This window comes from Octodon degus, unplaced genomic scaffold (assembly GCF_000260255.1).
Source record: "Octodon degus isolate 3935 unplaced genomic scaffold, OctDeg1.0 scaffold00237, whole genome shotgun sequence".
NCBI classification, from domain to species: domain Eukaryota; kingdom Metazoa; phylum Chordata; class Mammalia; order Rodentia; family Octodontidae; genus Octodon; species Octodon degus.
The window spans coordinates 759,767-785,477 of record NW_004524813.1 but is presented as its reverse complement, the minus strand read 5'-3'; the positions used below and the strand labels follow the sequence as shown (position 1 = coordinate 785,477).

The 25,711-nt window shown below is 38.5% G+C and overlaps 1 protein-coding gene across 1 annotated transcript in view; it reads left to right on the top strand.

Annotated features, from left to right (window-relative positions):
- LOC101565073 (ephrin type-A receptor 6) overlaps positions 1-25,711 on the top strand; it is a 1,186,195-nt gene that overhangs the window by 925,842 nt on the left and 234,642 nt on the right. Inside the window, 1 exon segment of the mRNA XM_012512596.2 lies at positions 17,163-17,372. Within this exon segment, the coding sequence (XP_012368050.1) occupies positions 17,163-17,372 (210 nt within the window).

The window sequence follows — 25,711 nt, the reverse complement described above, 5'->3', positions numbered from 1 at the left end:
AGCGGCAGCAGTGGAAGGTACTAGCCAGATGTGGTGGCCACTTTTGATTAACGACTACATGGTGTTTTATATTGTGAATGCAAAATAATTAAATCAGCCCCCAATTGGGGGGAAAAAACCTTTCTTCTATCTTCAGCTTTGTCTTTAAACTTAAGACAAAGCACCTGCACATTCTTCCATAACTAGTAACACCATCGAACTATAAGAATCGAAAGTGAAGGAAGAAATCCAAGGAAGAAGCAGACAGTCCTACTGTGTACAGGTAGTTGAGATAGATAGCTAAGGAATCCAAAGGCTAAGCAAATATTATGGTTTGTGTCTAACTGAACCCCCAAAGACTCATGCAGTCATGTGGCAACTTCCGGAGTTCGTCACTGATTCTTATTTTTTTAAATAATTGTCTGTTTCTTCATTTAATTTAATCACTTTTGATTCAGAAGCTGAGTAGTACTCTAAAAAATGGGCATGTGAGATGAATATACACTTCTCAGAGGAAGAGAAATAAATGGCAAATAAATATATGAAAAAGATGTTCCACAGCACTGGCCATTTGAGAAATGCAAATTAACACAACACTGAGATACCATCTCACCCCAGAAAGAATGGCTATCATAAAGAAATCAACTAATAATAAATGCTGGAGAGGCTGCAGGGGGCAAGGAGCCCTTCTCCACTGCTGGTGCGAGTGCAGACTGGTGCAACCACTATTGAAATCAGTGTGGAGACTCCTCAAAAAACTAGGACTGGAAATCCCATTCAAACCAGCTGTCCCTCTTTTGGGCATTTTCCTAAAAGAACTGAAAACATCATGCTATAGTGACATATGTGCACTCATGTTTATAGCAGCACACTTTGTTATAACCAAATCTTGGAAACAACCAAAATATCCACCACTTGAGGAATGGATGGAGAAGATGTGGTATTTCTATACAATGTGATTGATTCTTGATCCAGTGCTGGGGTTGCAGGTGTGAGCGCTGCAGCCTGCCCACTGGGTGGGGAATCTTCATTAAAATATAAAGAGGAGAAAGAAGCTAGCTAGAAGCTGCAGCTGCTGCTCCTCTCTTTGCTTACCCTTCTGTCATTGCTGGGACAATACCCAAAACCCAAAATGAAGAAAGGAAAGGTTCAGTGAGTTCATAGTTAGTGCAAGTTTCAGTCCCTACTCAGCTATCTGCTAGGCAGAGTGGCACATGTCACAGTACAGCTGTTCACGGCAGCAGCAAAGAGCAAAGAACAAAGGGAGTGGCAGCAGCTCTGGCTTCCAGCCAGCCTCTCTCCCCTCCTTACCCTATAATTCAGATTACCCACCCAGGGCCAGGGTGTAACACTCACACCTTCAATCCCAGAGTTGTATCAGTAATCAATCACAAACTCTAGAAGCTGCCCTATGACTGAGGGTTGGGGGGACAACTAGACACAAACCATAACAGCAATGAAACTGAGAACTGATAGAACATTCGCTAATTGACCCAAAAGAAACAGACAAGAGCAATCCTGCTAGAAGTACATAGACATTTTAGGACTAGAAGGCTTGTGTAGAAAATGAACTGTGAGGTATGTGAAGGTGAGAGAGCTGCAAGAGAAAAACCGTAGGTCTGGGCAGTGGCGTGCTACAGAAAGACGAGTCAGCAAGAGGTGATTATTAAATACTGAGAATTTTATGTGACTTTGTTGCTGCAGCTTATGGGAAATCATTGTTGAATTGGGGAGAGGCATGAAATTATTACCCTGCTTATATTTTGAAAAGTTCTCTCCAGTTGTTGTATTGAAAGAAGGGACAGGGAAACTACGCGGCTTTGGAAATAATCTTCATAGGAGATGATGATAACTTCAAGAAGGACAGATGATAGGAAACCCTTCCTGAGAAGTGTTTTTTTTTTCTTTTTTCTTAGAATTATTTTATAATAGTCACCCAGAGAGTTAAACACAAAGAGAGTACAGGAAGTCTGTCCACACAGTAAGACCAAAAGATTCCAGCCAGGGGCTTAGATCCCATGGCAATATCCTGCATGAGGATCTGAAGTTCATCTGAAGACACAGAGCCCGTCACAAGCCCCCGCCAGTCCAACTGGAGACCGAGAGCCACAGCAATGTCTCATGAAAGTCTGTTTCACAGGTCTGTGCTGGGAAGGCCCAGAGGTTGGAGGTGGAAGGTAGAAAGTCTGTGCCAGTGGGCTGAAGGGGCTGTGCAGGGGACTGAGGGCTTGATACAGAGCTCCCCCAAAACGTACAGCATCCATCCTCAGTGACAACAAGGCCTTGAGCTCCTTTGATGATGAGAACAATGGCATCCATATCAGACTCTGAGCAGTATTTTAAAATAGAACCAATAGGATTTACTGGTAAATTGAATAAAATATACAAAATAAGGTCCATAATAGACAATAGCCACTTCCTAAGCTTATTAAATTATTTTATTAAATGACTAATAGACATAAATCTCTTATACATATAGTGAGGTCTCCATAATGGCATCTAGTATTATTGTAGTATGTTTAGAACATGTTAAGAAGAGTATAGTATTATTTTTAGTTACTTTTTCATCTGTTTTATCAGGTGGTTTAAAATGGTTTTTGAAAACATGAGGTTTTGAAAATATGAGTCCAATCTGTGTAGTAAGACCCTATAGACCCTGTAGTAAACACACAAAAAAGATCTAAAATGGTTTTAATTTTCACTATTAAAATACCAGATATGCCTAAGAAATATGAGTATTTAATAATACATATAAATTTGTCAGCATTTCAAAAGCAATGTGAATCATTTAAAGAGTTCCTTGAACAAATTCAAAGCAAATATTAATTTAAAAAAGCAATCCTTTAAAGTATTTATGTATTCAAATTATAAATCTAGTAAAGATGGCATTTTACCTTGTGCTACTTATTTATTAATAATGAGAGCTGAATTTTATTATTACGCTTTTCTTGTAAATTGTGTGCGGGTGACTGTATTTGTGCCAAAGTATAAAAATGGGATTAATCTACCACACATTCATTTTGTGTTAAGTGGTGAAAAATGCCTCTGTGCTCTGTAACATCTCTAACCGAAGAAACTGTAGTTGAATGGCGTGCTAATTTCTCAAGAAAAGAAGTGAAGCTTCATTCACAAGAATGCTATGTTAGCAAACTTGTGCCCATTTAGTGCCAAATAAAAAGGCTAAAAATAGTGTGATAAATATCCAAATATATGACATCCTAGTACACCTAAAATAAAGATGGCCAAGCTTCTAATTCTAAACTGTGAAGTAGGAGTCCTAGCCCAGGCCCGGAGGCCACAGGCGGACGTGCTGCTGTGTCTTATCTGCCCGGGGAGATGGATGGTCCCTGGGACCGCGCAGACTCCATCACGCTTGCACTGAAGTTTCCGGATAAATAACGTCTGTCCGTGAATAATCTGCTCTGGAGATGCAGCCCCCAGACGTGAGAAGCTGGAGCAGTGGCTAAAGGCTGTGGAACTTTCCAAACAAGCACAATAAGAAATGCAAGTCTGTAATTGAGAAATGAGATTACTTTCAAAAATAAATGTCTAGAAGCAAAAAAAAAAAAAAAAAAAAAAAAAGGTTGTCCTGTATACATTTAAAGTGGTAGCATTTTATTGCGTGCTAATTATCTTTGATAAAATCGATTAAACATTTTGATTAACTTTTCTGCAAAAAATAAAATAAAATAAACACATTGTTTTTAAAACTCAAAAATAATAATGAAGAAAGGAATTGTTAAATAATCACCTTTAATCTAAAATAAATTGAAGACATGAATTATTATTGTGTAAGACTCCTACAATTGAGAAATTATTGTATCTTAGAGCTCTCAGTTGTAACATGTATTATGATGCAAAAAAAGGACACATCAAGTATATTTCAGAGAGAAAAGATCAAAGGTGGGTTTATCATAATGTGTAATAAAATACATTTTATTAAGTAAAAAATTAAAAAAATAAACTGTGAATTAGATCAATATCTAATCCATATTTAATCCAATAATGAGAATTTATCTTTAGACATTTTAGTATTATATTATGCAGTATAATTTGTACTACCTGTTATCATAAAATTATATCCTATTATTCCCTATGTTCATTCTCATTTTATTTATGACTTTATATTAGTTTTTAATTGGTATACAACTTACAGTTATATTGATTTATGAAGTATGAATAAGATATGTTTACATTTTTAAAAAAATTATTACAATACAAAACATTTTCATTGATCCCCCTCAAAATATTCTCTCTTGCTTTGAATATACCTGTTATTCTTACTACCCTGAAGATATTCCAGATGTCTTCTTTTCTGTCTTTAGTCCATCTTGGCTGCCTTGGTATCCTGAAATGATTTGAAGCTTTTGACTTTCTCAGTCATTTCGACTTTGAGGAAGAGCAACAAGTTGCGTATTCTGAAATCTGGTTATCAAGATGAATGTAGACAAACTGTAATGTCTTTATGACGTAGGTCTTTCCATTTGATGGTATTTGGCAGCAGCCATGTATTTTTTATTACACTTCATAAAGACACTCCTGAAAGAGCATTGACAGACCTGCTTCAGAAAGTGACAAGAACAAAGGAATAAGTGTGTCTGAAGTAAAGGAAAATATTATGAAAGGAATTAATGGCAATGTGCTTACTGTATTTTTATTCAAAAAATATAGCAATTAACCATATATTTTGATCATCCCTTGTATACAGAATTCTATGAATTTCCCAAAAACTAGGGCTATACAACAGATTTTAGATTTGTATACCTGAGTATTAAACCCACAACTTCTGATTTTTTATTTTCTTTCTTTTTTTTTTTTTTTTTTTTTTTTTGGTACTGGGGATTGAACTCAGGACCTTGCACTTGCCAGGCAAGTGTTTACTCTACTGAGCTATCTCCCAGACCCCTGATTTTCAATTGTGCTTGAACACTAGAATGACCATCTGAAAGAGATTTTACACAATACACATATGCAGACAAAAGCAGACATTTTCAAAATCTTGTGTGGGTAGTTCAGATACTATAATAATTATCTGTCAGGATGGAATTCCATAGCACTCTGCATGTAATATGTCACAACAACTTTACAATCTCTTGACTATACATAAACATAAAAGCTAGTGTAGGTAACCATATAAACCTAAGCAAAAAATAAATGAGAAGAAAAAGCGTATTGAGTGGTTTTGTAAGCTTAAGCTATATTGTATTCAGATTCATTTTAAGCTCTTAAAATGCAACTCTGCAATCCAAATGCCATATTTCATAGACCCATATCTACTTCTTTACTTCCTAGATATTAAGATATATTAAAATGGCATCTTTAGTTTCCTTATGAATGAGATTTCTGGTTCTATTCTTGGTGGCCTCTTGTCTATAACTAAAAATCTAGCTTAAGTGCAAAATCCGTGATGACTAGAAGTAAAAAAGCTCTGAAGGATTTATTAAGTATTCTGCAGGAAATTATAAGATTTTTCAACCAGAGAGACCACAAGAACCAAGATGGTTTTCAGCAGAAAGGAAGTATTGATGCTTATTTATTTTGTTGTTATTTTAAAACAAAAAATGATTTGTTCTTTAGTCTATAAATAAGCCTGCCCATTTATTTTTCAAATTTAAGAACAAGTTAAAAAGTCACAGTGTGGTCAACTTTCTGATTTAGAAACATATAAAAACTGTGTGTTAGCTTCAAACAGAAGTTGTAAAAATAACCCTCCAAGAACTGTTTTCTGCAGTCATTTATAAATCGATTGCTCAGAACTCAGCATGCATTTTCCCATGAATATTTCTCTTAAAGCCTGCCTTAGGAAGGCCCATAAGAGCCTATTCAACAGAGAATCACTATAGGTTAGAACTTCCAGTAGTGTAGAGAGCTGGGATTTTCCTTCAAAAATGTGTGTTTTCTTCCCTCCACATAACTTGCCCAGGGCAAAAGTTTCTTAAAGATCATTTCTCTGTGTCATTTACCTCTTTCTTCAAGTTTACTACCCATATCCTGAAGTGTCTGATTTCGACTTCTCTAGATCCCATGTGACAGTCCCTCTTTCCCATCCTTGTCATGCCTCCTTCCTCCACCTCAGAATCTCACCTGTACCCTGCACCCCTCACCTCACCATGCTCTGAATTCCCTCTCTCTCACCAGTACAGATCTTACCTGGATAGAAAGATGGATTAATTCATAATATTGTATAACTTACAAATACCATTCTAATTCTCTAGAAAATTTTGCATCTTTTACATGAACCCAGAGTTCAAATTTCAGGCAACATACTGAAAAGAGGTTAAAAACTTGAGGACAAGATAGGTAATGACATTTTTGGACCAACAGAAAAATCAGAAACCCAGAGGTTTTCTCCTCTGTCCTTGTGCCCTACGTAGATTTTGTTCTTTCTGTTCTCATGAACCTATTACATTTCTGACATCTAGTTTTCATGTTGTGACTTTAGTGACACAGAAGTAAAAGGAACAAGAGCATCTGTGTTCCTCAGTCTTTTGTCGACTGTCTACTAAGGCACATTCCTGTGCATCCATTCTACAAGTCAAGTTGTAAGTTTCTATGTAATAATTTTACAATGCTTCAGCTAAGCCTTCCTTTTTGTCATTCTATTTTGAAAGGCAGGTGCTGGTAACTGAAAGACTCTTTCAACATATACATGTTCCAGCTTCATTTTATTTTATTTTATTTTTTAGTTCATTTTTTAAATGTATTTGATTGTTGCAGGGTCTCACTATGCAGCTCAGACTCACAGCGATCCTTCTGCTTTCAGCCTCCCCAGCACTGGGATTATAGGCATGCACCACTCCACGCAGACTCTGGTCAGCTCAGGCCACTCTGGGGGTGGGGCTGGCGTGCCATGTGGTGCTGGAGATCGAACCATGGTCCCTACACTTGCCTAAGCTTGCCTAAGCACATGCTTTAGTCCATTGAGCTATCTTGACAGCCCCTCCAACTTCATTTTAGAACAAAGCCCAGCATTAACCAGTAGTGCTCACAGCAGCATAATTGTGAGGAATCTTTAGAAGCTGCTGTATTTATTTTAGAAAGCAAGGAATTGCATTGTCTATTGTATACTCTATAAATGTTTGTTGAAAAGTGATATCTGATTTGTATTAATTCTCCTCAAGAATCCTAGCTTGCCCTCTACTGAGAGCAGCGCTTTTGCTTTTACTCGTACTTGACCTTTTAATGACATGGTTATGGTTTGTGTCTAGGTGTCCCGCAAAGCCTTGTGCAGTCATGGGATGGGCACCTAGAGTTTGGACTGACTCATGGTTCATGACTGGTATCATAGGTGTGCGTGCTCCATGCACTCTGAGGTGGGAAGCTTGTATACAACATGAGGGAAGGAAACAAGCTTGCTCTCTGCTGCTCCTCCTTTTTTTCTTTTTGCTATTGTTGCTTTTGCTGTTTTCTGCTGCCATGAACTGCTGCCTTCTGCCATGTGCTGCTCTGCCTTGGAGCCAGCTGAGAACGCACTAAACCTCCACAAACTGTAAGCTAAATAGGCCTTTCTTTCCTTCATTCTGGGCATTGAGTGTTTTGTCTCAGCAATGAGAGAAAAGTAACCAATACAGACATGAATCACTTCGATTTTCTACTTTTATAAAGAGTATTCATGTGGTTTAAATATGAAGTGGCCTTCAAGGATGCACATGTTGAAGTCTTGATGCCCAAGGTGGGTCTAGAGGGTGATTCGGTAATGAGCACAGTGGCTTCACCAGTGAGTTATTTGATGAGTTCATTGGTGAATGTGCTATTAGAGAATAACCTCAAGTTGGAGGAGGTATGTACAGAAGCATGACTTTGAAGAGTATACCTCTTCTCTGGTTCTTTCCTTGCCTCCTACATCTTGGCCCCAAGGGCAACCTTCCTGTTCCATGTGCTTCTACTATGATGTTTTTGCCTTGAATCTATCTATGGACTAAAACCTCTTATTTTGAGACTAAAAAACACTTTTCTCTTTTGAGTTACATATGTCAGGCATTTTGCCCCACTGATGGAAAAGCTGACTAATACCATGTCCCACTTTTTCAGTAAGATCTTGACAATCCTGATTCATTGTATGATCCGTATATTTTTCATGTAGCTTTAGAAAAATTTTATTTTTATTTTTTAAAGAGAGTATAGGGCTGGCAAGATAGCTCAGTGGTCTGAAGTGCCCGCTTAGGCAAGCTTAGGCAAGTGCAGGGACCACTGTTCGATCCCCAGCACCATATACTGTGCCGGCCCTGCCCCCAGGGTGGGCTGAGCCAGCCACACACAAAAAAAAGAGAGTATAAATTAGAATTAAAACAGAAAAAAATTGCAAGTGATACAGAATTTCACTTAACAAAGTAACATGAATTTCACAGCATTTTTTGTAATATGTAGTGTCTTCCAACCAGTTATTCATATTACCAGATATATACATGTAAAATTGGAAGAAGAAAAAAAAAGGAAAGAAATGTGTCAGAAATTAAGAAGACAAAAAGTACAATTGAAAAAAGGAGACAAAACAATTAAGTATTATCCACTCCTGTCCACACACCAGCAGAAATGCACAGTACTGTTATCCAAACCATCCTACTTATATAGATAAATCTCTTTCCCCGACTCTCTCTTCTGCCCTTCTCCTTAACTCAGTAATTCTTTCCTTTTGAACAAGTTCATTGCCTTTTCCCAGCATATATTATACCCTTCAGATTCCATTTTTCTCTCCAGTTCTCACACTAAGGAGACAATAAGATGCGGGTCTAATTTATTTCACTTACAAGTATGTTCTCTAGCTGCATCCATTTATTGATAAAAGATTCAATTTTATCCTATTTTATGGCTGAATAATATTCCATTGTGTAAAAATACCACGTCTTCTTTATCCATTCTTCAGGTGACAGGCATCCGGGCTGTTTCCAGGATTTAGCTTTGACAAATTGCACTGCTGTAAACATGGGTGCACATAAATCACTGTGGCATAAGGTTTTCAGTTCTTGTGGAAAAATACCCAGGAGGTGAATAGCTGGCTGGTATGGAATCTCCAATCCTAGCTTTTTAAGGAATTTCCATATTGATTTCCATAGTGCTTGTACCAGTCTGCACTCCCACCAACAGTAGAAAAGGGTTCCTTTTTCTCTACAGCCCCTCCAGTACTTGTTATTGGCTGACTTCTTGATGTTAGCCATTCCTTCTGGAGTAAATGGAATCTCAGTGTTGCTTTAATTTGCATTTCTCAAATGACTGATGATGTTGAAGATCTTTTCTTGTATTTACTTTCCATTTGTATTTCTTCCTCTGAGAAGTGTATATTTGTCTCAGGTGCCCATTTTTGGACTGGGTGTTTGAATTTGGGGGCCTGATTTTTTTAAATTCTTTATATGTTCTAGATAGAAAACCTTTGTCAGAGGGACAGTCAGCTATAATTTTTTCCCAGTTTGTGGTGTTTCTTTTTACTCTTGGAGATTTGCTTTGTTCTCACGTGTTTTCTAAGATTATTTAGTTGGTGGGCTCAACATCACTGTGATTCTCTAGTGAATATCTAAAGACGAAATTAGCACAAAAACGGAAGGTATTAGTCTTATGCTCCTACACCGATGGTGATGTCAACAACAACCTTGCCCTCCGAGGCTGGGGATAAGTGCAAGTGCAATCAATACTTCAATATGTTTTGTTCGCTCATGATACTCCGAAGAATCTCCTATAGTAAAACCAACTTTCCATGTAAAATTATTTAAGAATATATCTTACTATTCACCAAAATCTAAAAATTTCATTCCTAAAAAAAAAATTTAAATTCAGTTCAGTTTAATCCAGTTAAATACTTTTTCTGATTCTCCTGAATCCCAGGTATGTGTTAGGCCCTGGCTTGTGAGGATAAATACTCATTACCTCAGAAGAAATTATGCCCAAGTTAATGAGAGCGAAGCATATATATAGCTTCAACCAGTGTTAGTGTAGTCCGATACTTGGAGAATAATAGAGGAAAGCATTAGAACTACTTTATCCCTTTACTTTTATAAGCAGTCTTTTTCCTTCCTTTCTGTCACTTGCAGGTCCTTCTGCCTGTGTGCCTAAAGTAAATCTCAAACTTGGCTCCAGCACCAAAATCTCTCTACTGGTATTACTTTTAATAGCTCCATGCTGATCTTTCTGCTTCCATCCTCCATATAAAAATCAGAATATATCATGCCTTAATAAAATTTTTTCACTAAATTCTTATTATATCTGGTATTTATGTCAAATACTTTATAATGGTCCTGCTTGCCCTTAATTTGAGCTCTTTCAGGAATCTCTTTTATTCCCTTCACTCAATAAACTCCAGCTTCAATGGCCTTCATTTCTCAAGTGTGTTAGCAATTTAAGCCACTCCACATGCTAAAAACTATTCACAGGCTTCATAACACTGTTATCTTTCAGAATACTCCATTGTATTTATTTTATAGTTCATAATTTTAAAATATTTTATTTATTTTTACTATATATTTTCTGTACTTGTGCTTTCAATTAAATGTCAGAGCAAGTAGAACAGGTGCCTTTCCATCCTGCTTCCCACTCTGATCAGCAGCAACTTCAGCAATGGCTGCCCCGTGGCAGAGGAGCCAAGAATGCTATTCTGTTGATCCCATTCGAGAATTCACCAAAAGCATCCTAGATACTTGTCATGAGAACTTCAGGTGACAGAACCCTAAAATAATATTCCTGGAAGAGAAGACTGTATACACAAAGCACATTGCACATAACATGTTGTAGAGGAAAATTGGAAACACACACACACACACACACACACACACACACACACACACACTGCAGAAAAATAATAGTAAGAGGAGAGGCTGTAAGCAAAAGCCACGTCTGTACTCATGCTGAAAAACACCGTGCTTTATTCTGTCATTGAAGATCACTGAAGGTTTTTAAGCCAGGGACAGGATGAGATTTCTGTCTTCAAAGGGTGTATTTATTTTAAAAACTCATTAGACAATAATACAGTGGCATCAGCAGCGTGGTACTCAGTCCCTCTATTTGTCTTTAGCACAAGCCAAGCAACTGACCTCCAGGTAAGAATAATTGCAAATGGTCTTAAATTGCCGGCGGGTGAATCTCACGGTAGGGCCCTGAAGACCGTGGGAAGGTGCGCTACTACAGAGACGCCCTACCGTGCAGCGCCTGCTCAGACTGGGGACGCTGCATGGCCGAGTCTGGGGGCGTCTGATGGACTTGACAGCTTTCAGAATACACATTAATATGTATCCTTTTCAGAAACCTCTTCCAATCAGGCTCATCCTTTCTGTCAGTTAGAGGATAAACTCCATGTTTTTCAGCGATCAGGTTGAGCAGGGAGAAATAGCAGGGTGAAGACAACCAGAATTCCAGCTACTAAGCTCTGAGATGCAGTGTGTAAATATGCCACTATCACTCTCATTCATTTGAATCTGCCTTTCTGGGGAGAAACCATATGTCATAAAAAACATTCATAGCTTCTTTTTGATTAATATCCAATAGGAAGCCCAAAGATATTAAATCTCAGTGCACTCATATTTTTCTCCTCGCCTCATAAACAATTCAATTCAGTTTGAATTGATATTTATTGAGCCCTGACACAATGCACAGCAGTGAGGTGGATGCTGCAGTAGAACTGCTACGTGAAAGGGCCCCAACTCATGTCTGGCCTTAGGAAAGAAGACCGTGTGGTGTGAGCAGGACAGGAGGAATAGCAGCAACAGCCAACAGTGCACTACAGGGCAGTATCAAGGGTTATTTAATGTAGTCACCATTTGTTAGCTATTGCTTGTATTCAAGGAAACTAGGACATTCTTTTTTTTAATGTATGTGGTTGTTGCAGGGTCTTGCTATGCAACTCTGGCGCGTGGTGATCCTCCTGCTCTCAGCCTCCGCAGTGCTGGGATACCAGACATGCACCACTCCGTGGACTCTGGCCGGCTCAACCTGCTCTGGGGGCGAGGCTGGCACAGCATGTGGTGCAAGGAATCAAACTGCGTCCCTGTGCTTGCCTAAGCAGGTGTTTTAGTCCACTGAATTATCTTACCGGCTGAAACCAGGGTATTCTAAACAAAACTTGCGGAGGCTACATTCACAAGAAGTAGAAAAGAGAATAATATTTTTGTTTGAAGAAGAGAGCTGCATTATATCTAGAGAAATAAATTTGTGCCACACTTCATGTATTATTAAATGAGTCTATTCTCAGCCACACACAGTGTATGGTTCCTCTTTTTTTTAACCTGGAGTGTCCTCCTCTATTTGATTTTGACTTAAAGATTTAAGAGATCTTTCAAACCTTGCTTTATCATGCCAAATTATTCTGCTCAGGACCTGGGGAGATAGCTCAGTGGAATAAGTGCTTGCCTGGCAAGTGCAAGGTCCTGAGTTTGATCCCTGGTACCACAAAAAAAAAAAAAAAATTAAAAATTATTCTGCTCAATTTAGGCCAAAGTAAGGTATATTTGTGACTAGGATTTTTTCCAAAAATTCCAATAGACAAGAATATATGCCATCTAATTGCGTTGTCTGCTTTCAAGTCCTAACATTACCACTTACTGATTAATAAACCTCTTTCCTATTCAATTTGTTAGCATACTAAATATATTTTAATTATTGTGAGAACTAAATGTGATGATACCTTGACTGGTTTAAATTTTGTTATGTGTATGAGTTAATTTTTTTTCTTAAAATAACATGGTAACAGTTAAAATATGCATTCCCCAAAGAGTGTAGAACTATTGTGGGAGCTCCCCTTTTATCAAGCCTACATCTCATAAAGTGGATGCACGGATGGGTGGATGGCTGGGTGGTGCGTTGGTTGGATGGATGAAGACACAGGTTCAGATATTGTCACAGGCTATAATGCCCTCTCCAGGAATCAATTTATAATAAAATATTTGTATACAGAGACTTTCTTGGTGTGAGCTCTCTAATCAATTCTATCACTATAGCATTTGGAGCTTTCAGACTGATAACTTTTACCTGTATCCTTCTCTGGAAAATGACCTTGGTTAGAAAAAGCCACTGACCCAAGACTATATATATATAAAACACCTTTACAAACTCTGCCTGAATCCAGGAATTGACTTATGTAGGTATGCAGTGGTACTGCCTTTTCCCCTCAAATTTGGCCAGGTTATTTCTTATCTAGAACATTAGCCTCCACGAAATAATTAAAGACCTTTTATTCTCCTTATAAATAAATAGATAGGTAGATAGATAGATTTAACATTAATAATTTTTGCTGCATTCATTAATAGCATCCTCAAAATAAACAAGCTAGTTATTTTGATTTGTTGTCAATGCATGCAACAGAAAAATATGAAAACACTAATAAGATCTGATTTGTTGCTCCTGCCTCTGCTCCTGCTGAGGGCCCTGCATTAGAGCTCGGTGCTGCTGCATACATGCTGACCTAGGGGGATGCCACTCACACATCTCAGTATTGCTCTTAAAAGAGTTCTGACCTCCTGCATGTCACAAGTGTCTTTGCCAAGTGAATTTGAAATTATTAAACTATATTGTGCATTAGTAATGAGAGAATACAAAAAGGTGGTTTAGATTGTTTTGTCACACCAAAACCTCACTTTTGAAATAATGCCATTTACGATATTAAAACCCAGGGCCGGCCTGATAGCTCAGCAGACTAAAGCACCTGCTTAAGCAGAGCGCAGAAGCCGAGGTTCGATTTGCCCCACCTATGGGACATACAGCAATTGAGACTGGGCGTGATGGTGTGCACCTGTAATCCCAGTGCTTGAGAGGCTGAAAATAGGAGGATCACTGTGAGTCCAGTCTACATAGTGTGACTCTGTAGGCCCTGTACACCCTGTCCTAAATACAGAAAAAAAAATTTTTAAAAAAAACCCCCTAATTTCCCTATGGTTGATTTGGATCAAATCCAACTCTCTTCAAATGTTACTGATAAGAATATTTAAAATACACAATTGTAAAATACCTCCTTAACACCCCCAAAGAGGAAGTAACTCAAGTATATGTCAAGTAGTAAATGAATAAAAAATATACACATGGTATAAAAATGTTTAACAATAAAAAGAAAATATCAATACATGATCTATTGGGGAAGAATCTTAAAAACAGGAAACTAAGTGAAAAGGATAGTGAAAAGCACACACGCGTCATGATTCTACTTATAAGAAATACCCCAAACCGGCAAATTTGTAGATAACATTAGTGTCTTCCCTATGGTGGTAGTAGTGGGGAGACATGGGTGGAGTAAAGTGATTTCTAGTAAATGTAGGGTTTCTCTTGCAAGTGATAAAAAGTTCTAACATGAACTTTTTTTTTTTTTTTTTTCGGAACTGGGGATTGAACTCAGACCCTTGAACTTGCTAGGCAAGCACTTATTCTACTGAGCCGTCTCCCCAGTCCCTCTCACATGAATTTTGATGCTAACTGCCTAACTGTTAGCATAGTGAAGACATTGTATATATTAAGAGGATAAGAAAGATGGTATGGAAATTATGTCTCAATAAAGCTGCTAGCAATATAAGGTCCTCAGAATAGAGAGAAAATTTTTAATCTGGTTTAATGTAACTATTTCTCTGTATATACATAGAAGCTTATGTTGACATTTCATTTCTCAGGAAACCAAGAGAATTTTCTCACTCAATAACATTTTTAAAAATTATTTTATAACAGGATTTAGTGAATAATAATTGTTATTAAGTAACTTAAGAATTGTGTTCTGTGTTTTGTATGAAATTCTCCCTACAACTCTAAGTTAAATGCCTATTCTCTCGGTGCAGATAAGGAAACTGAGGCATGCTATAGCTTTTAGGAGGTCCGTCAACACTTCCTGCCACTTAGAAATCCCACTTGACCATAACTGTGATAAAAGCCAGTGGCAGCCTTCACGAGTTGCAAGAGGCATCTTTTAACATTTAGCAAAGTCCTTTCTAGGCCAAATAATTTATGCTTTCAATTCTACTCAGAAATTGTGAGATTCTAAACAGAGAGGAGGGAGGTGGAGGGTGGAGTGAATGATAAAGGAGGCAGATTTCATTTAATAGTGTACTGTCTAAGAAGATGGATTAGAAACATAAAGAGCTAATAACATTAAAGATTTTCTCTGCTAGGTCATCTCTTGTACATTAATTATACAGAGGAGCCTGCTTCAATGGATACTCCAGCTAGAAGAGGGCCTCCGAAGACAGAGCTTTTTAACTTTGCACTTGAGTTAGGAGATACTATCTAAGAACCTTTAGGGGGCCAGCAAGATAGCTCAGCGGACTAAGTGATGGGGTCACCCCAGGCCGTGCGGCCCCACACCCAGGCATGCTGAGCGGACCACCAAACCTGAGCGTGGTGGCACATGTCTGCAATCCCAGCACTGGGTAGGCTGAGACAGGAGGATCAGTACGAGTCCAAGCTGTGTAGTGACACCACATTAAAAAAAAAAAAAAAAAAAAAGAAACAGAAAAAAGCCTGTTAAGGAGGTAAGCTTATACAGATGACAAAGCTTTTTCCTGTGTGGTGTGGATGTGTTCATTCACTGACCAGTGAATCACGACTGTATAGAAGGGAAAATCACTATGACAGATATAGTCAGATCATCCCTGCGTTAGGTTATGCTGGAGGACATTTTTTATTTTGTTTTGCTTTGTGGTACTAGAGATTGAACTCAAGCAGCATTCCTAGCTTTTATTAATTTTGTGTTTTTGACAGTCTTGCTAAGTAACCAAGTCGCCCAGGCAGGCTCAAATTTGTGTTGCTCCTGCCTCAGATTAGACTAAAATTTTGAATCAAATGCTCATGTAAACTTTTTTTTGTATTTAGTACAGGATCTACAGGGTCTTTCTACACAGATAGGACTCATAGTGATCCGCTGGTTTTCAGCCTCACAGGCAGTGGGATTACAGGTGTGCGCCACCATGCCCAGTCTCAGTCGCTGTGTCAGCAAGCCCCAAGGGCGAGGCCAAAATAGCACACTGGGGATTGAACCCTGGCTGCTGTGCTCTGCCTAAGCAGGCACTCTAATCTGCTCAGCTATCTGGCTAATCCCCATGTAAACTTTTGAATTGTAACAATTTTTGGATGGTTTTATTTGTGCTGCTTTTACATTATATAAGATAATATGACCCTATACCCTCTTGCTAAAGATTCATTATTAACTTTTTTATGATAAATAAAACTGAGAAATTTTAATATTTGTCTATAACTCAATTTAAAGATAGCAATCACCCAATAACTAAGTATAGCAATATTTTAATTTTCCCTAATGTTAAGAATACTGTTTGTTGGGGCTGGAGAGATGGCTCAGTGGTCTAAAGCACCTACTTGAAACAAGCTTGGCAATGCACAGGGACCGTGGTTCATCCCCCAGCACAACATGCCAGCCAGCCCCGCCCCCTGGTGGGCTGAGCTGGCCACACACACACACACACACACACACACACACATAAAATGTTTAAAAAAAAAAAAGAATACTGTTTGTATGTGTTCTTGTACTCTTTTGTAAAATCTACAGTTTTTAAATCAAGGAGGAAATAGGATGTAATTAGCTATTACATAGCCTTACTCACTACCATTTTTCATAGCATATCTAGTTACCATTCACATTTCACCCAATCACTCTACTGTCCTTCTGCCCACCTGTGCATTGGTTCAAAGCTCACAGCCAGGGCCAGTGAGATAGCTCAGCAGACTAAAGCACCTGCTTAATCAGGCTTAGACAAGCTTGGCATCTGCAGTTCATCCCTGGCACCACATGCTGTGCCAGCCCCACCCCCTGGGCTCGCTAAACCGGCCAGAGTCCAGACCTAGTGGCACACACCTGTAATCCCAGCGCTGGGGTGGCTGAAGGCAGGAGGATCCCCATGAGTCTGAGCTGCATAGTGAGACCATGCAACAACCAAATACATTAAAAAAAAAAAAAAAGAAAAGAAAAAAGCTCACAGTCAAAGAAGCATATTCTATTTTCCTAGGAGTCTTCACTCTCATTATTTTGTTGTTAGTTCCCTCATTACCAAAAGTCTTTAAAATCATTTTTTCTAGGAATATGTTTGGTTCACTGGTACTTTTTATTGAGTTCTTCCTTGTCACCTCTAGCTAGATTTTTTTTTTCAGCAAACATTGATGCTTACCTCTGCTGGATCTAATACAATGAATCCAAGGAGTTTATTTAGCATGAACACATGCACACAAGCACACAGATTTAAAAGCAATCAATTTGAACAACTGGGCTTCTCTTGCAGAAACACGATGGCCACTTCACCGTCATCCAGTTGGTCGGCATGCTCCGAGGCATTGCATCAGGCATGAAGTACCTCTCGGATATGGGTTATGTTCATCGCGACCTAGCAGCTAGGAACATATTGGTGAACAGCAACTTAGTATGCAAAGTTTCGGATTTTGGTCTCTCTCGAGTGCTGGAAGATGACCCAGAGGCTGCTTATACAACAACTGTAAGTTAGTGGATTTTTTTTCTATGTAGTTTGTTTACTTTTATAATTTTGAATGTTATTAATTTAAGTCTACTTTTGCTGCCCCAATTTTCTGCTCTGGTTTATGTTTTCTAAATTCATATAATTAAGGACCTAATTTAAAAAATTTTCTTATATCTGATTCTTTTCTTTCTAATGTGCCAAAACTTGAACATCATTCTTGAGATCCTTGTCATGACCACTTTCTCAACAAATCTGCCTTTGCCTGGCATATTTTAATTCTTTAATAATAGAGCTCATCAGAAGCCAATAAAGCAAGCAATAGTAAGGAGTCAATGGTTAGAAAGTGACAATGACTTTTTTATTGCTATAAAATGACCTAGTAATGCTTGAAAATAAACAGTGAAAGTTTCTTTGGGATACAGGAAAGCTTTCTAAACCTTTCTTCAAATAATACTTAAGGGGAATTTGACAAAGAACAATATAACAAATGTGATGTAGGGTATGGGAGGGGACGAGCGGAGACCACAAGGCTGCTGCATGGAGTATACTGTGCCTGGTGCAGGCAGGCTGAGTGAACGGCAAGACCTCTGCCCTGAACAGAGAGAAGTGTGTCCTCTTAATAGGGATGGAGAGTAGGCAGGACATGTGGCAGGAGGATTTTAAGAAGCATCTGTGGTCCAACTTCTGTGACTGTCTTACACCTCAGTGGGAGAAGTCCTTGAAGTGTCTGATGTAAATTCTCAGGGGTTTCCAGATGGGCCCAGGTGTCTGAGAACCTGCGAAATTCCTTGGCTGGTCTTAGCTCCTTCAGGACATCCAGTGCTTGCAGATGACAATTTCAGCATGGGGCTGAACTATGAAGGGAGTAGTGCCTCTGGGGCGGACCCATCGGGGCCTGGGAGCGTCAGGTCCAATAGGTGCCTTACAAATTAAAGGCGAATATTTTAGAACCAAACTATCACCATTAAATTACATAACATCAGTTTGACTCGCAAGGAGTTAGGCTATTCTTGAATGCTCCTAAGCAAGTTCGTTCTGTTGATCTCTCTGCTGCCTTTTATTCAGTCTCAATGCTCCATTCAAGTACGTACAGTTACTCATTCGTAAAATAATGTAGTTGGTTGTTTCTTTAATAAATCTCTCTCTAGGGGGCTGGGGAGATGGCTCAGTGGAATAAACCCTTCCCTGGTAAGCACAAAGGCCAGAGTTCAATCCCCGGTTCCACCAAAAACAAAAAAAATAAAAATAAATAAATAAATAAATAAATCTCTCATAGATTCACTTGACAATCAGCTTCAAAGAAAAATAAGTCATTAAAAACTATTCCAGATGCTTTGCTTCTCTTGTCCTTCCTAACTTCACACTTTACTGTAAAATATGCAATTCCATTATTTGATTCCCTTTTATTTCACTTTTTATTAGTTTTATTTTTAGCTCAGCTATTCAATTATTCCAAAATGGATTCAAGTTTAATATTATGAGTGAAATATATCACCCCCTTATTCTGTTTGGTTTGTAGAAATTCTTATATTAATTTGTCAGAATTTTCACATTTCTTTCAATAAAAAGTATAGTTTTAAGGAAAACAAATTAAATCCTGAATTTGTTATATTAGGCAGCAGTATCTACTGATTTTTCCAGTTAAGTAAAAAGCTTCAAGAAATTAAGTCTACCAAGTATGAAAATAAATTATTTATTTTAGGAAAGACAATATTTTCAGGGGACCGGGGAGATAGCTCAGTAGAATAAGTGCTTGCCTGGCAAGTGACAGGGCTTGAGTTCAATCCTCAATTGTACCCCCCCCCAAAAAAAAGACATTTTCAAGTACATCTTCTAGTTCAAACATATCACAACTGTTTTTAATGCCTTTATATTTTTATTTTATTTTTATAAATATATAACTTGTGACAAGTTTTTAGAGTTCTAGAACAATACACATAATTTTAAGAATATTTTCTGAGCCAGCCAAATAGCTCAGCAGACTAAAGTGCCTGCAAACAGGCTCAGGGGCCAGAGGTTCAATCCCTGGGCCTGCCGTGCCAGCTCCACCCCCAGGGTGCACTGAGACTGCAGTTGAGACTGGGTGTGGTGGTGCGTGCCTGTAATCCCAGCTCTTGTGAGGCTGTAAATAGGAGGATCACTGCTAGTCTGATCTAGTAGTGAGACCCTGTGTAGACCCTTCCCTAAAAATTACAGAAAAAAATAAAAAAAATATTTTTCCATCAAGATAATATTTTAAATTATCAAATAAAGTTATAAAAGGTAATATTTATAAATATGATAACGTGAAATGTATCAAAAGAATAAAACCAGACAACTAACAAATGATTTTCACTAACAGCCTGCAAGATTCACTTGAAGGCACTCACTAAATTCTACTTTAACTGCTTTAAAATGGGCAAATAGTAATTGGATTTAGCATACTAATAAAATTAGCAACACAAAGTTTGATACATACTATATACAGTTTTGTTGGATCAATTTCAACATCTAGACTCTAACCTTTTTCTCTTGTGTGTTAATATGGCTGAGGAGTCTGGAATAGTGATGCTTAAATTTAGACCAGACTACAGAATTAAGCAGCAGATTAGGTTGCCGGAATATTTACCCTCCAAAAAGTGCCTCTAAAATCTATGGATTTTATCCTAATTAGAAATATCTCTAGGGGGCCTGCCAGTTAGCTCAGCTGTTTAAGCACCTGCTTATGCAAACCGAGGTATCAAACAGGATACCTTGGTTTGTTCCTCAGCTCCACATGCCTTACCAGACCCCTCTTAAGGCAGCCTGAGCCAGCCAAATTTAAGAGATTTTTGTTCTTTTATTTATTTATTTATTTATTTATTTATTTATTTATTTGGCTGGTTGGTTGTCTTTTGTTTTGTCTTGTTTTGTTTGTATTTTAGGGAAGGGTCTACAGGGTGTTCAGGGTGTCACGACTAGATCAGACTCACCTGTTTACAGCCTCGCAAGAGCTGGGATTACAGGCACATACCTCCACGCCCAGTCTCAATTGTCATCTCAGTGCACCCCCCGGGGGCAGGGCCAGCATGGCAGGCCCAGGCTTGAACTCCCAGCCCCTGAGCCTGTTTGCAGACGCTTTAATCTGGTGAGCTATTTCACCGGCCCTTAAGAGATTTCAAATAAGTATAAAAAATGTTATTATCTGGTTGTTTTATAAAAGTTTGAGAATTATCTTATGGCTCGCAGAATTGTGAGGTGCAAGATATGCAGTGGTTGGTTCATTTTCCAGTGAACGTGGACATTCAATATACAACACAGGAAGATGCTGCCTGCAAGGATTTTATGCTTTGACAGGCAGACAGACGCATGCTTTCCTGCAGTTCAAAGCACTGAATATTGTCATAGAGGGCTGACAAAATGCACGGACGTACAAAAGAGAAGTTTCAAGAAAGTTTCACAAAAAGATAAAATATGAAGCAAGTTTTACAAATTCACTAGAGAGGGCCGGCCAGATCGCTCATCAGACTCCAGCACCTCCTTAGCTAAGCAGACGCAGGGACCAGGGTTAAACCCCTGCTTGCCGGGCCGGCTCCGCCCCCAGGCACGCCGAGACTGGACGTGGAGCACACGCCTGTAATCCTAGCGCTTGGGAGAGTGAAAACAGGAGGCTCACTACGAGTCTAATCTGTGTAGTGAGACCCTGTACATCCTGTATTAAATATATAAAAATAAAATAAAATAATAGAAATAAAAAGATATCAAGACACTGCCACCGAGCACTAGAATTTGATTGAAACTTTCTATAAAACTTTTTTATATTAATGTACTTATTTTCCAAAATCTTTTTTATTTTCAGTTAAAAGGAATGAGATAGCCAGAAAGTTTTGCTGCCTGCTAAGGACATACTGGTATCACGTGTGAATAGGCTTCGATCTGAAAAGGATTTGTTATGAAAATACGTAAAAACAACTTGAAAAGGCAAATTCCTTTGACACATTAAGAGAAAACTTGATTCAATGTTTTTCAATTTTAACTGTACATGCAGGCGTGGAACGCGTCTTCTATCACGAGCGATCGCGCTGTTTCCCCATCATGTTGCCATCATTTGCATTTCCTCATTATTCATGAACGCGTCATCTATGTCGCAATGGGTTGGAAAGAACGGAGACTGAAGAAGAAGCTGTCATGGACAGTGGCTGTGCTTTGTTTGGTTTATTTTGGTTTTAATCTTCAAGAAAATAATTCTTCGAATATTATGCTGCATGGATGCTGTACCTTCCTAATCAAAATAAGGGCAGAATAAATAGCTATCTCCCACTGACAAGATTTCGCATATTTAAACGGGCTCCTATTGTAACAGACAGCAATGAGGACTAGCTAAGGACGACAGGCTGGACAGCAAAAGTGGCTGGTGGGGCCCCGTGCTGGCCACTGGCTCCTCCAGGCCACAAGTAGCAGATGAGCAGACTAGCGTGGGAGGAGAGTGGCCAAACCAGAAAGTGATGTGAGAAAATCTGGCTTGTGAAAAACTGAGTTAGCCTTTTAGAGTCCTGTTGAAAAGTCATACTGTGATATATGACAGTTTTATCTACATTATCAAAATACAAGTAGGCAAAAAGATGAAACTTTAAAGCAAATATAGCTAGCAATATAAATATATCTTCTTACAGTTTTAGTATTTTGTATCCTCTGCTTAAGGTCTAAGACCTATTTATTTAATTTGCACTCAATGCAGTGTACTATAGGGTTATCATAGTTTGGGCCTGTTCTTTGCTGATTGATTCGAAAAGCAGATTCACTGATTAACAATCCCCAAAAGAATTTTCACTCTATGGAGAATAAGCCCATCACTGTGTAAGCCACCAGAAACGGAAAAGGGTGCCCTCAAGCCCACTGCAGCTAGGCACTTCTATCACACATGACTACTTATTGGCTTGAGTCCAGCAAGACAGAATATACATGTAAGCCACAGGAAGCAGGTTTATCATCAGCAGATATCAGCAAGAAATAGAGAAATACAAATCACAGATCCATCGTGGATATAAGGCTCTAGAAAGCTACCAGGTCAGAAGAGTCTTGAGTGCACAAAGTCCTGAGAGGCCCTAAGAGGCAGACTTCCATAGGGGATGGTACTCAGGGGGCAGTAAGACTAGCTGGGTAGAGCTTTGAAAGAAAGACATCCAAGTGAGAGAAGGACAAAGCCCAGGCCATGGCTACCAGTTTTTCTCTAACTCAAGATGTTGCGTTTCCTAGGATGGACAGGAGCAAAATGTAGGATGCTTATTCTAGGCAGCTCCTCCTAGGTCAGGACATGAGGTTCTTAGCATATCTTGTCTTTGAGAAAGAGACAAGGAAGGAGGGAATAGCTGGGTAGGTCAGTCCTCCACCCCAAGTTCTCCTGTACCTAAACTGAAAAGAAAGGGAATAAGTTGAGAACAGAATTAAAATTGAGAATCACCAAATATGTCATATAATAAAATTCACATCTGTGGGTACACTAAGAGTGGTCAATGCAACACGACAGGAAGTACAGCAATAATATTAGCAGAAGCCTGGGTATGGCCCCAACTTTCTGGGTCCATTCACCTCCCTACCATGAGAAAAGCCCATACCAATGGGAAAATGAGTTTATTCACAATATAGATAGAGTACTTAGTAACCCGCCTGGAAAGCACAGCAGCACGATAATCTACAGAAAGCGTAAAGCAAAAGCCAGAGTGTATGCACATGTCAGTGTACCCAGGTTTGAGCCCACCAAAGGACCCCAAAAGTGTAACCTAGTTCTACTGAAAACTCCTTGGGCCCAGCAAGCTTCTCCTGTCAGTGTGAAGAAGCTAGAAAGAATTTAACTTTAGAGTTCTAATTTTAAAGGTCCATTTTTAACATCTTTGTTTCAGGAGCAGAGTTCGCAGGTGAGGCATGTAAGATGGTACTGGAATACATCGGGTGTTTGCAAAGGGACCTACCGGAACTGGCAAAGGCTTAAACTGGCAGCAATACTAAGAAAAGTGCACCACAAACCAGACATGGAATGGAAAACGTACACAAAGATATAGTTTATCAGGCACTTAGAAAAAAAAATTGGTGAATGATGATGACCCATACCTAACGGCACATCTATAATTGGTATTATTTGGTTAAATTAATCTGCACAAAGTTTACTTAGAGTTTGGGTTATTTTCATTTAATTATACTACATAGAGTCCTGTCTTATTAAAATTTAGCTACTAAAAAAAAAAAAAAAGGTCATTTTCTTTTTTCTGAATCTGAAACATATTCTCCATGAACTACTATTTTGTCACCAGTTCCAGAAGAGGGACTCTGGCTCTTTTGTTAAGCAAACCTGTCTTATACTTGCATTGAAAATACTGAGCCTCGGGGCAGCCAGGTAACTCAGGGGACTAACACACCTGCTTAGGTATAGCACAGCGGCCAAGGTTTGATCCCTGGTGTGCGGTGCAGGCCCTGCCCACAGGGCGCGCAGAGACAGTGATGGAGACGGGGCGTTATGGTGCGCTCCTGTAATCCCAGTGCTTGGGAGGCTGAAAACAGAAGAATCATTCCGAGTCCAATCTAGTAGTGAGACCCTGAACACCCTGAACACCCTGTAGACCCTTCCCTAAAAAATATTTTTAAAAAAATTAAAGCAGAATGGAAGAATCATTATGTTTTATCTGCTAAAGTTATGAAATTATTTAAATTTAATTGTTATTATGTTCATGTATTTCCACAACAAATTTTAAGTTTTTGTCTTTGATAACAGGAATTCCATAGAAGTAATTTTTTGTTTATATACAAAGCCTTGTCATTAAAAGTACATATATATGTGACTGCTAACATCTTAAGACAATTAATTTTGCATTTGTAAGACCCCTTCTGAATATCCAGCATTCTAAACAAAGTATGAGAAAAATCAAATGTACCAATCTAAGTCTTGGCTTCTAAAATTAGATAATATCCAGTGTATTGGGTAAAAAAACCATACTTAAAAATGTTTTTAATATTTTATGAGCTATATATACTTAATGGTTTAGATTTTGAAGAACAAAACTTTATCCTTTGAAATATACCACAGGATTCTCTGTTCATCAAGATATTGATGTCAGAGAAGACAAAATGCTATGATTCAATATCTGGTAAGATGCACCTTATTTTAAAGCCAACCTAGTTTATCCACGCCAATTGACAAATGGCTTGTCCTTCAGTTTTTTCTTTAAAGCTTAGCCAAGCTGAAAATGGGAACATAATGGCTTTGAGTGCAACAGGAGACCTTCAGGAAGAAAACCATGCAAATTGCTGGTGTATAAAAGCTGCACATAAACAGAATGCAAGGACAGGCTCCTCACAGCCTGCACTGAAGCCCGGACCTGGCGGTGAACTCCTATAATCCCGGTGCTAGGGAGGCCGAAGCTCTCTAGGGAGACTCACTACGAGTCAGAGCTGTGCAGTGAGACCCTGTACCAAATACATTTTTTTAAATGTACTAAAAAGTTTAAGTAATGGTGATTTGTGTTAAGGAAACTCAATTAAACAGTGTAAATATTTTTTAAAAATGAGAAAAGTAGCAATGTTATCAGAATGCTATAATATGAAGAGTTAACTTTATACTCAATAAAAAGAGAGTGAGTGGCTAAACCTTGAAAGAGCAAGAAGTAATAAAATCCAAGTTGGTTGAATCAAATTCATCCTCAAAAATGGAGCTAGGTTGTTCAAGGAAAACACCAAAATGATTCTTCAGGGACCAGGGAGATGGCTTAGTTGAATAAGTGCTTCTCTGGCAAGCACACGGGCCTGAGTTCAATCCCCAGTTCCACAAAAAAAAAAAAAAAATCTTTCACAAAAAACAGCTCTTAGAGTTCTTACTCAGTAGAAACTACAAGAGCAGTCAATCACATCTAGTCAAATATAGAGACCATTATTCGTAGCTCAGGAGAAAAAAATAGATGTACTACAACTAGGCCTCCTCTATTTAAAGGATAAAAATACTCTTCAATCAGCCAGTGCTTGATAGGCTGATTTATGAAATGAATAATCTAAAAGTTCTTGGTTAATGTTTCCAATATTCACTTTTCTTAAAGGAAATTCTAATAGTTTATATATTCTCAGGAATTGGTGGCCTCCCACATTGAGCTGAAATACTAGAAAGGAAACCCATCATGGTGAAAATGAGAGGACAAGAAAGTTTTAAACCAAACCAGAAAGAACATGTACTAAATGTAGAGTCAGAATCTTCTCCAGCACCTGAGGTATAAACATGTGTCATCAATGATAAAATGATTGCCTAATGCGTGCAAAGCCCTGGGTTCAGGAGAGATGTGAGAGAGATACAGAGACAGACAGACAAAGAGATAGACACAGAGCAGAGAGAGAGAGAGAGAGAGAGAGAGAGAGAGAGA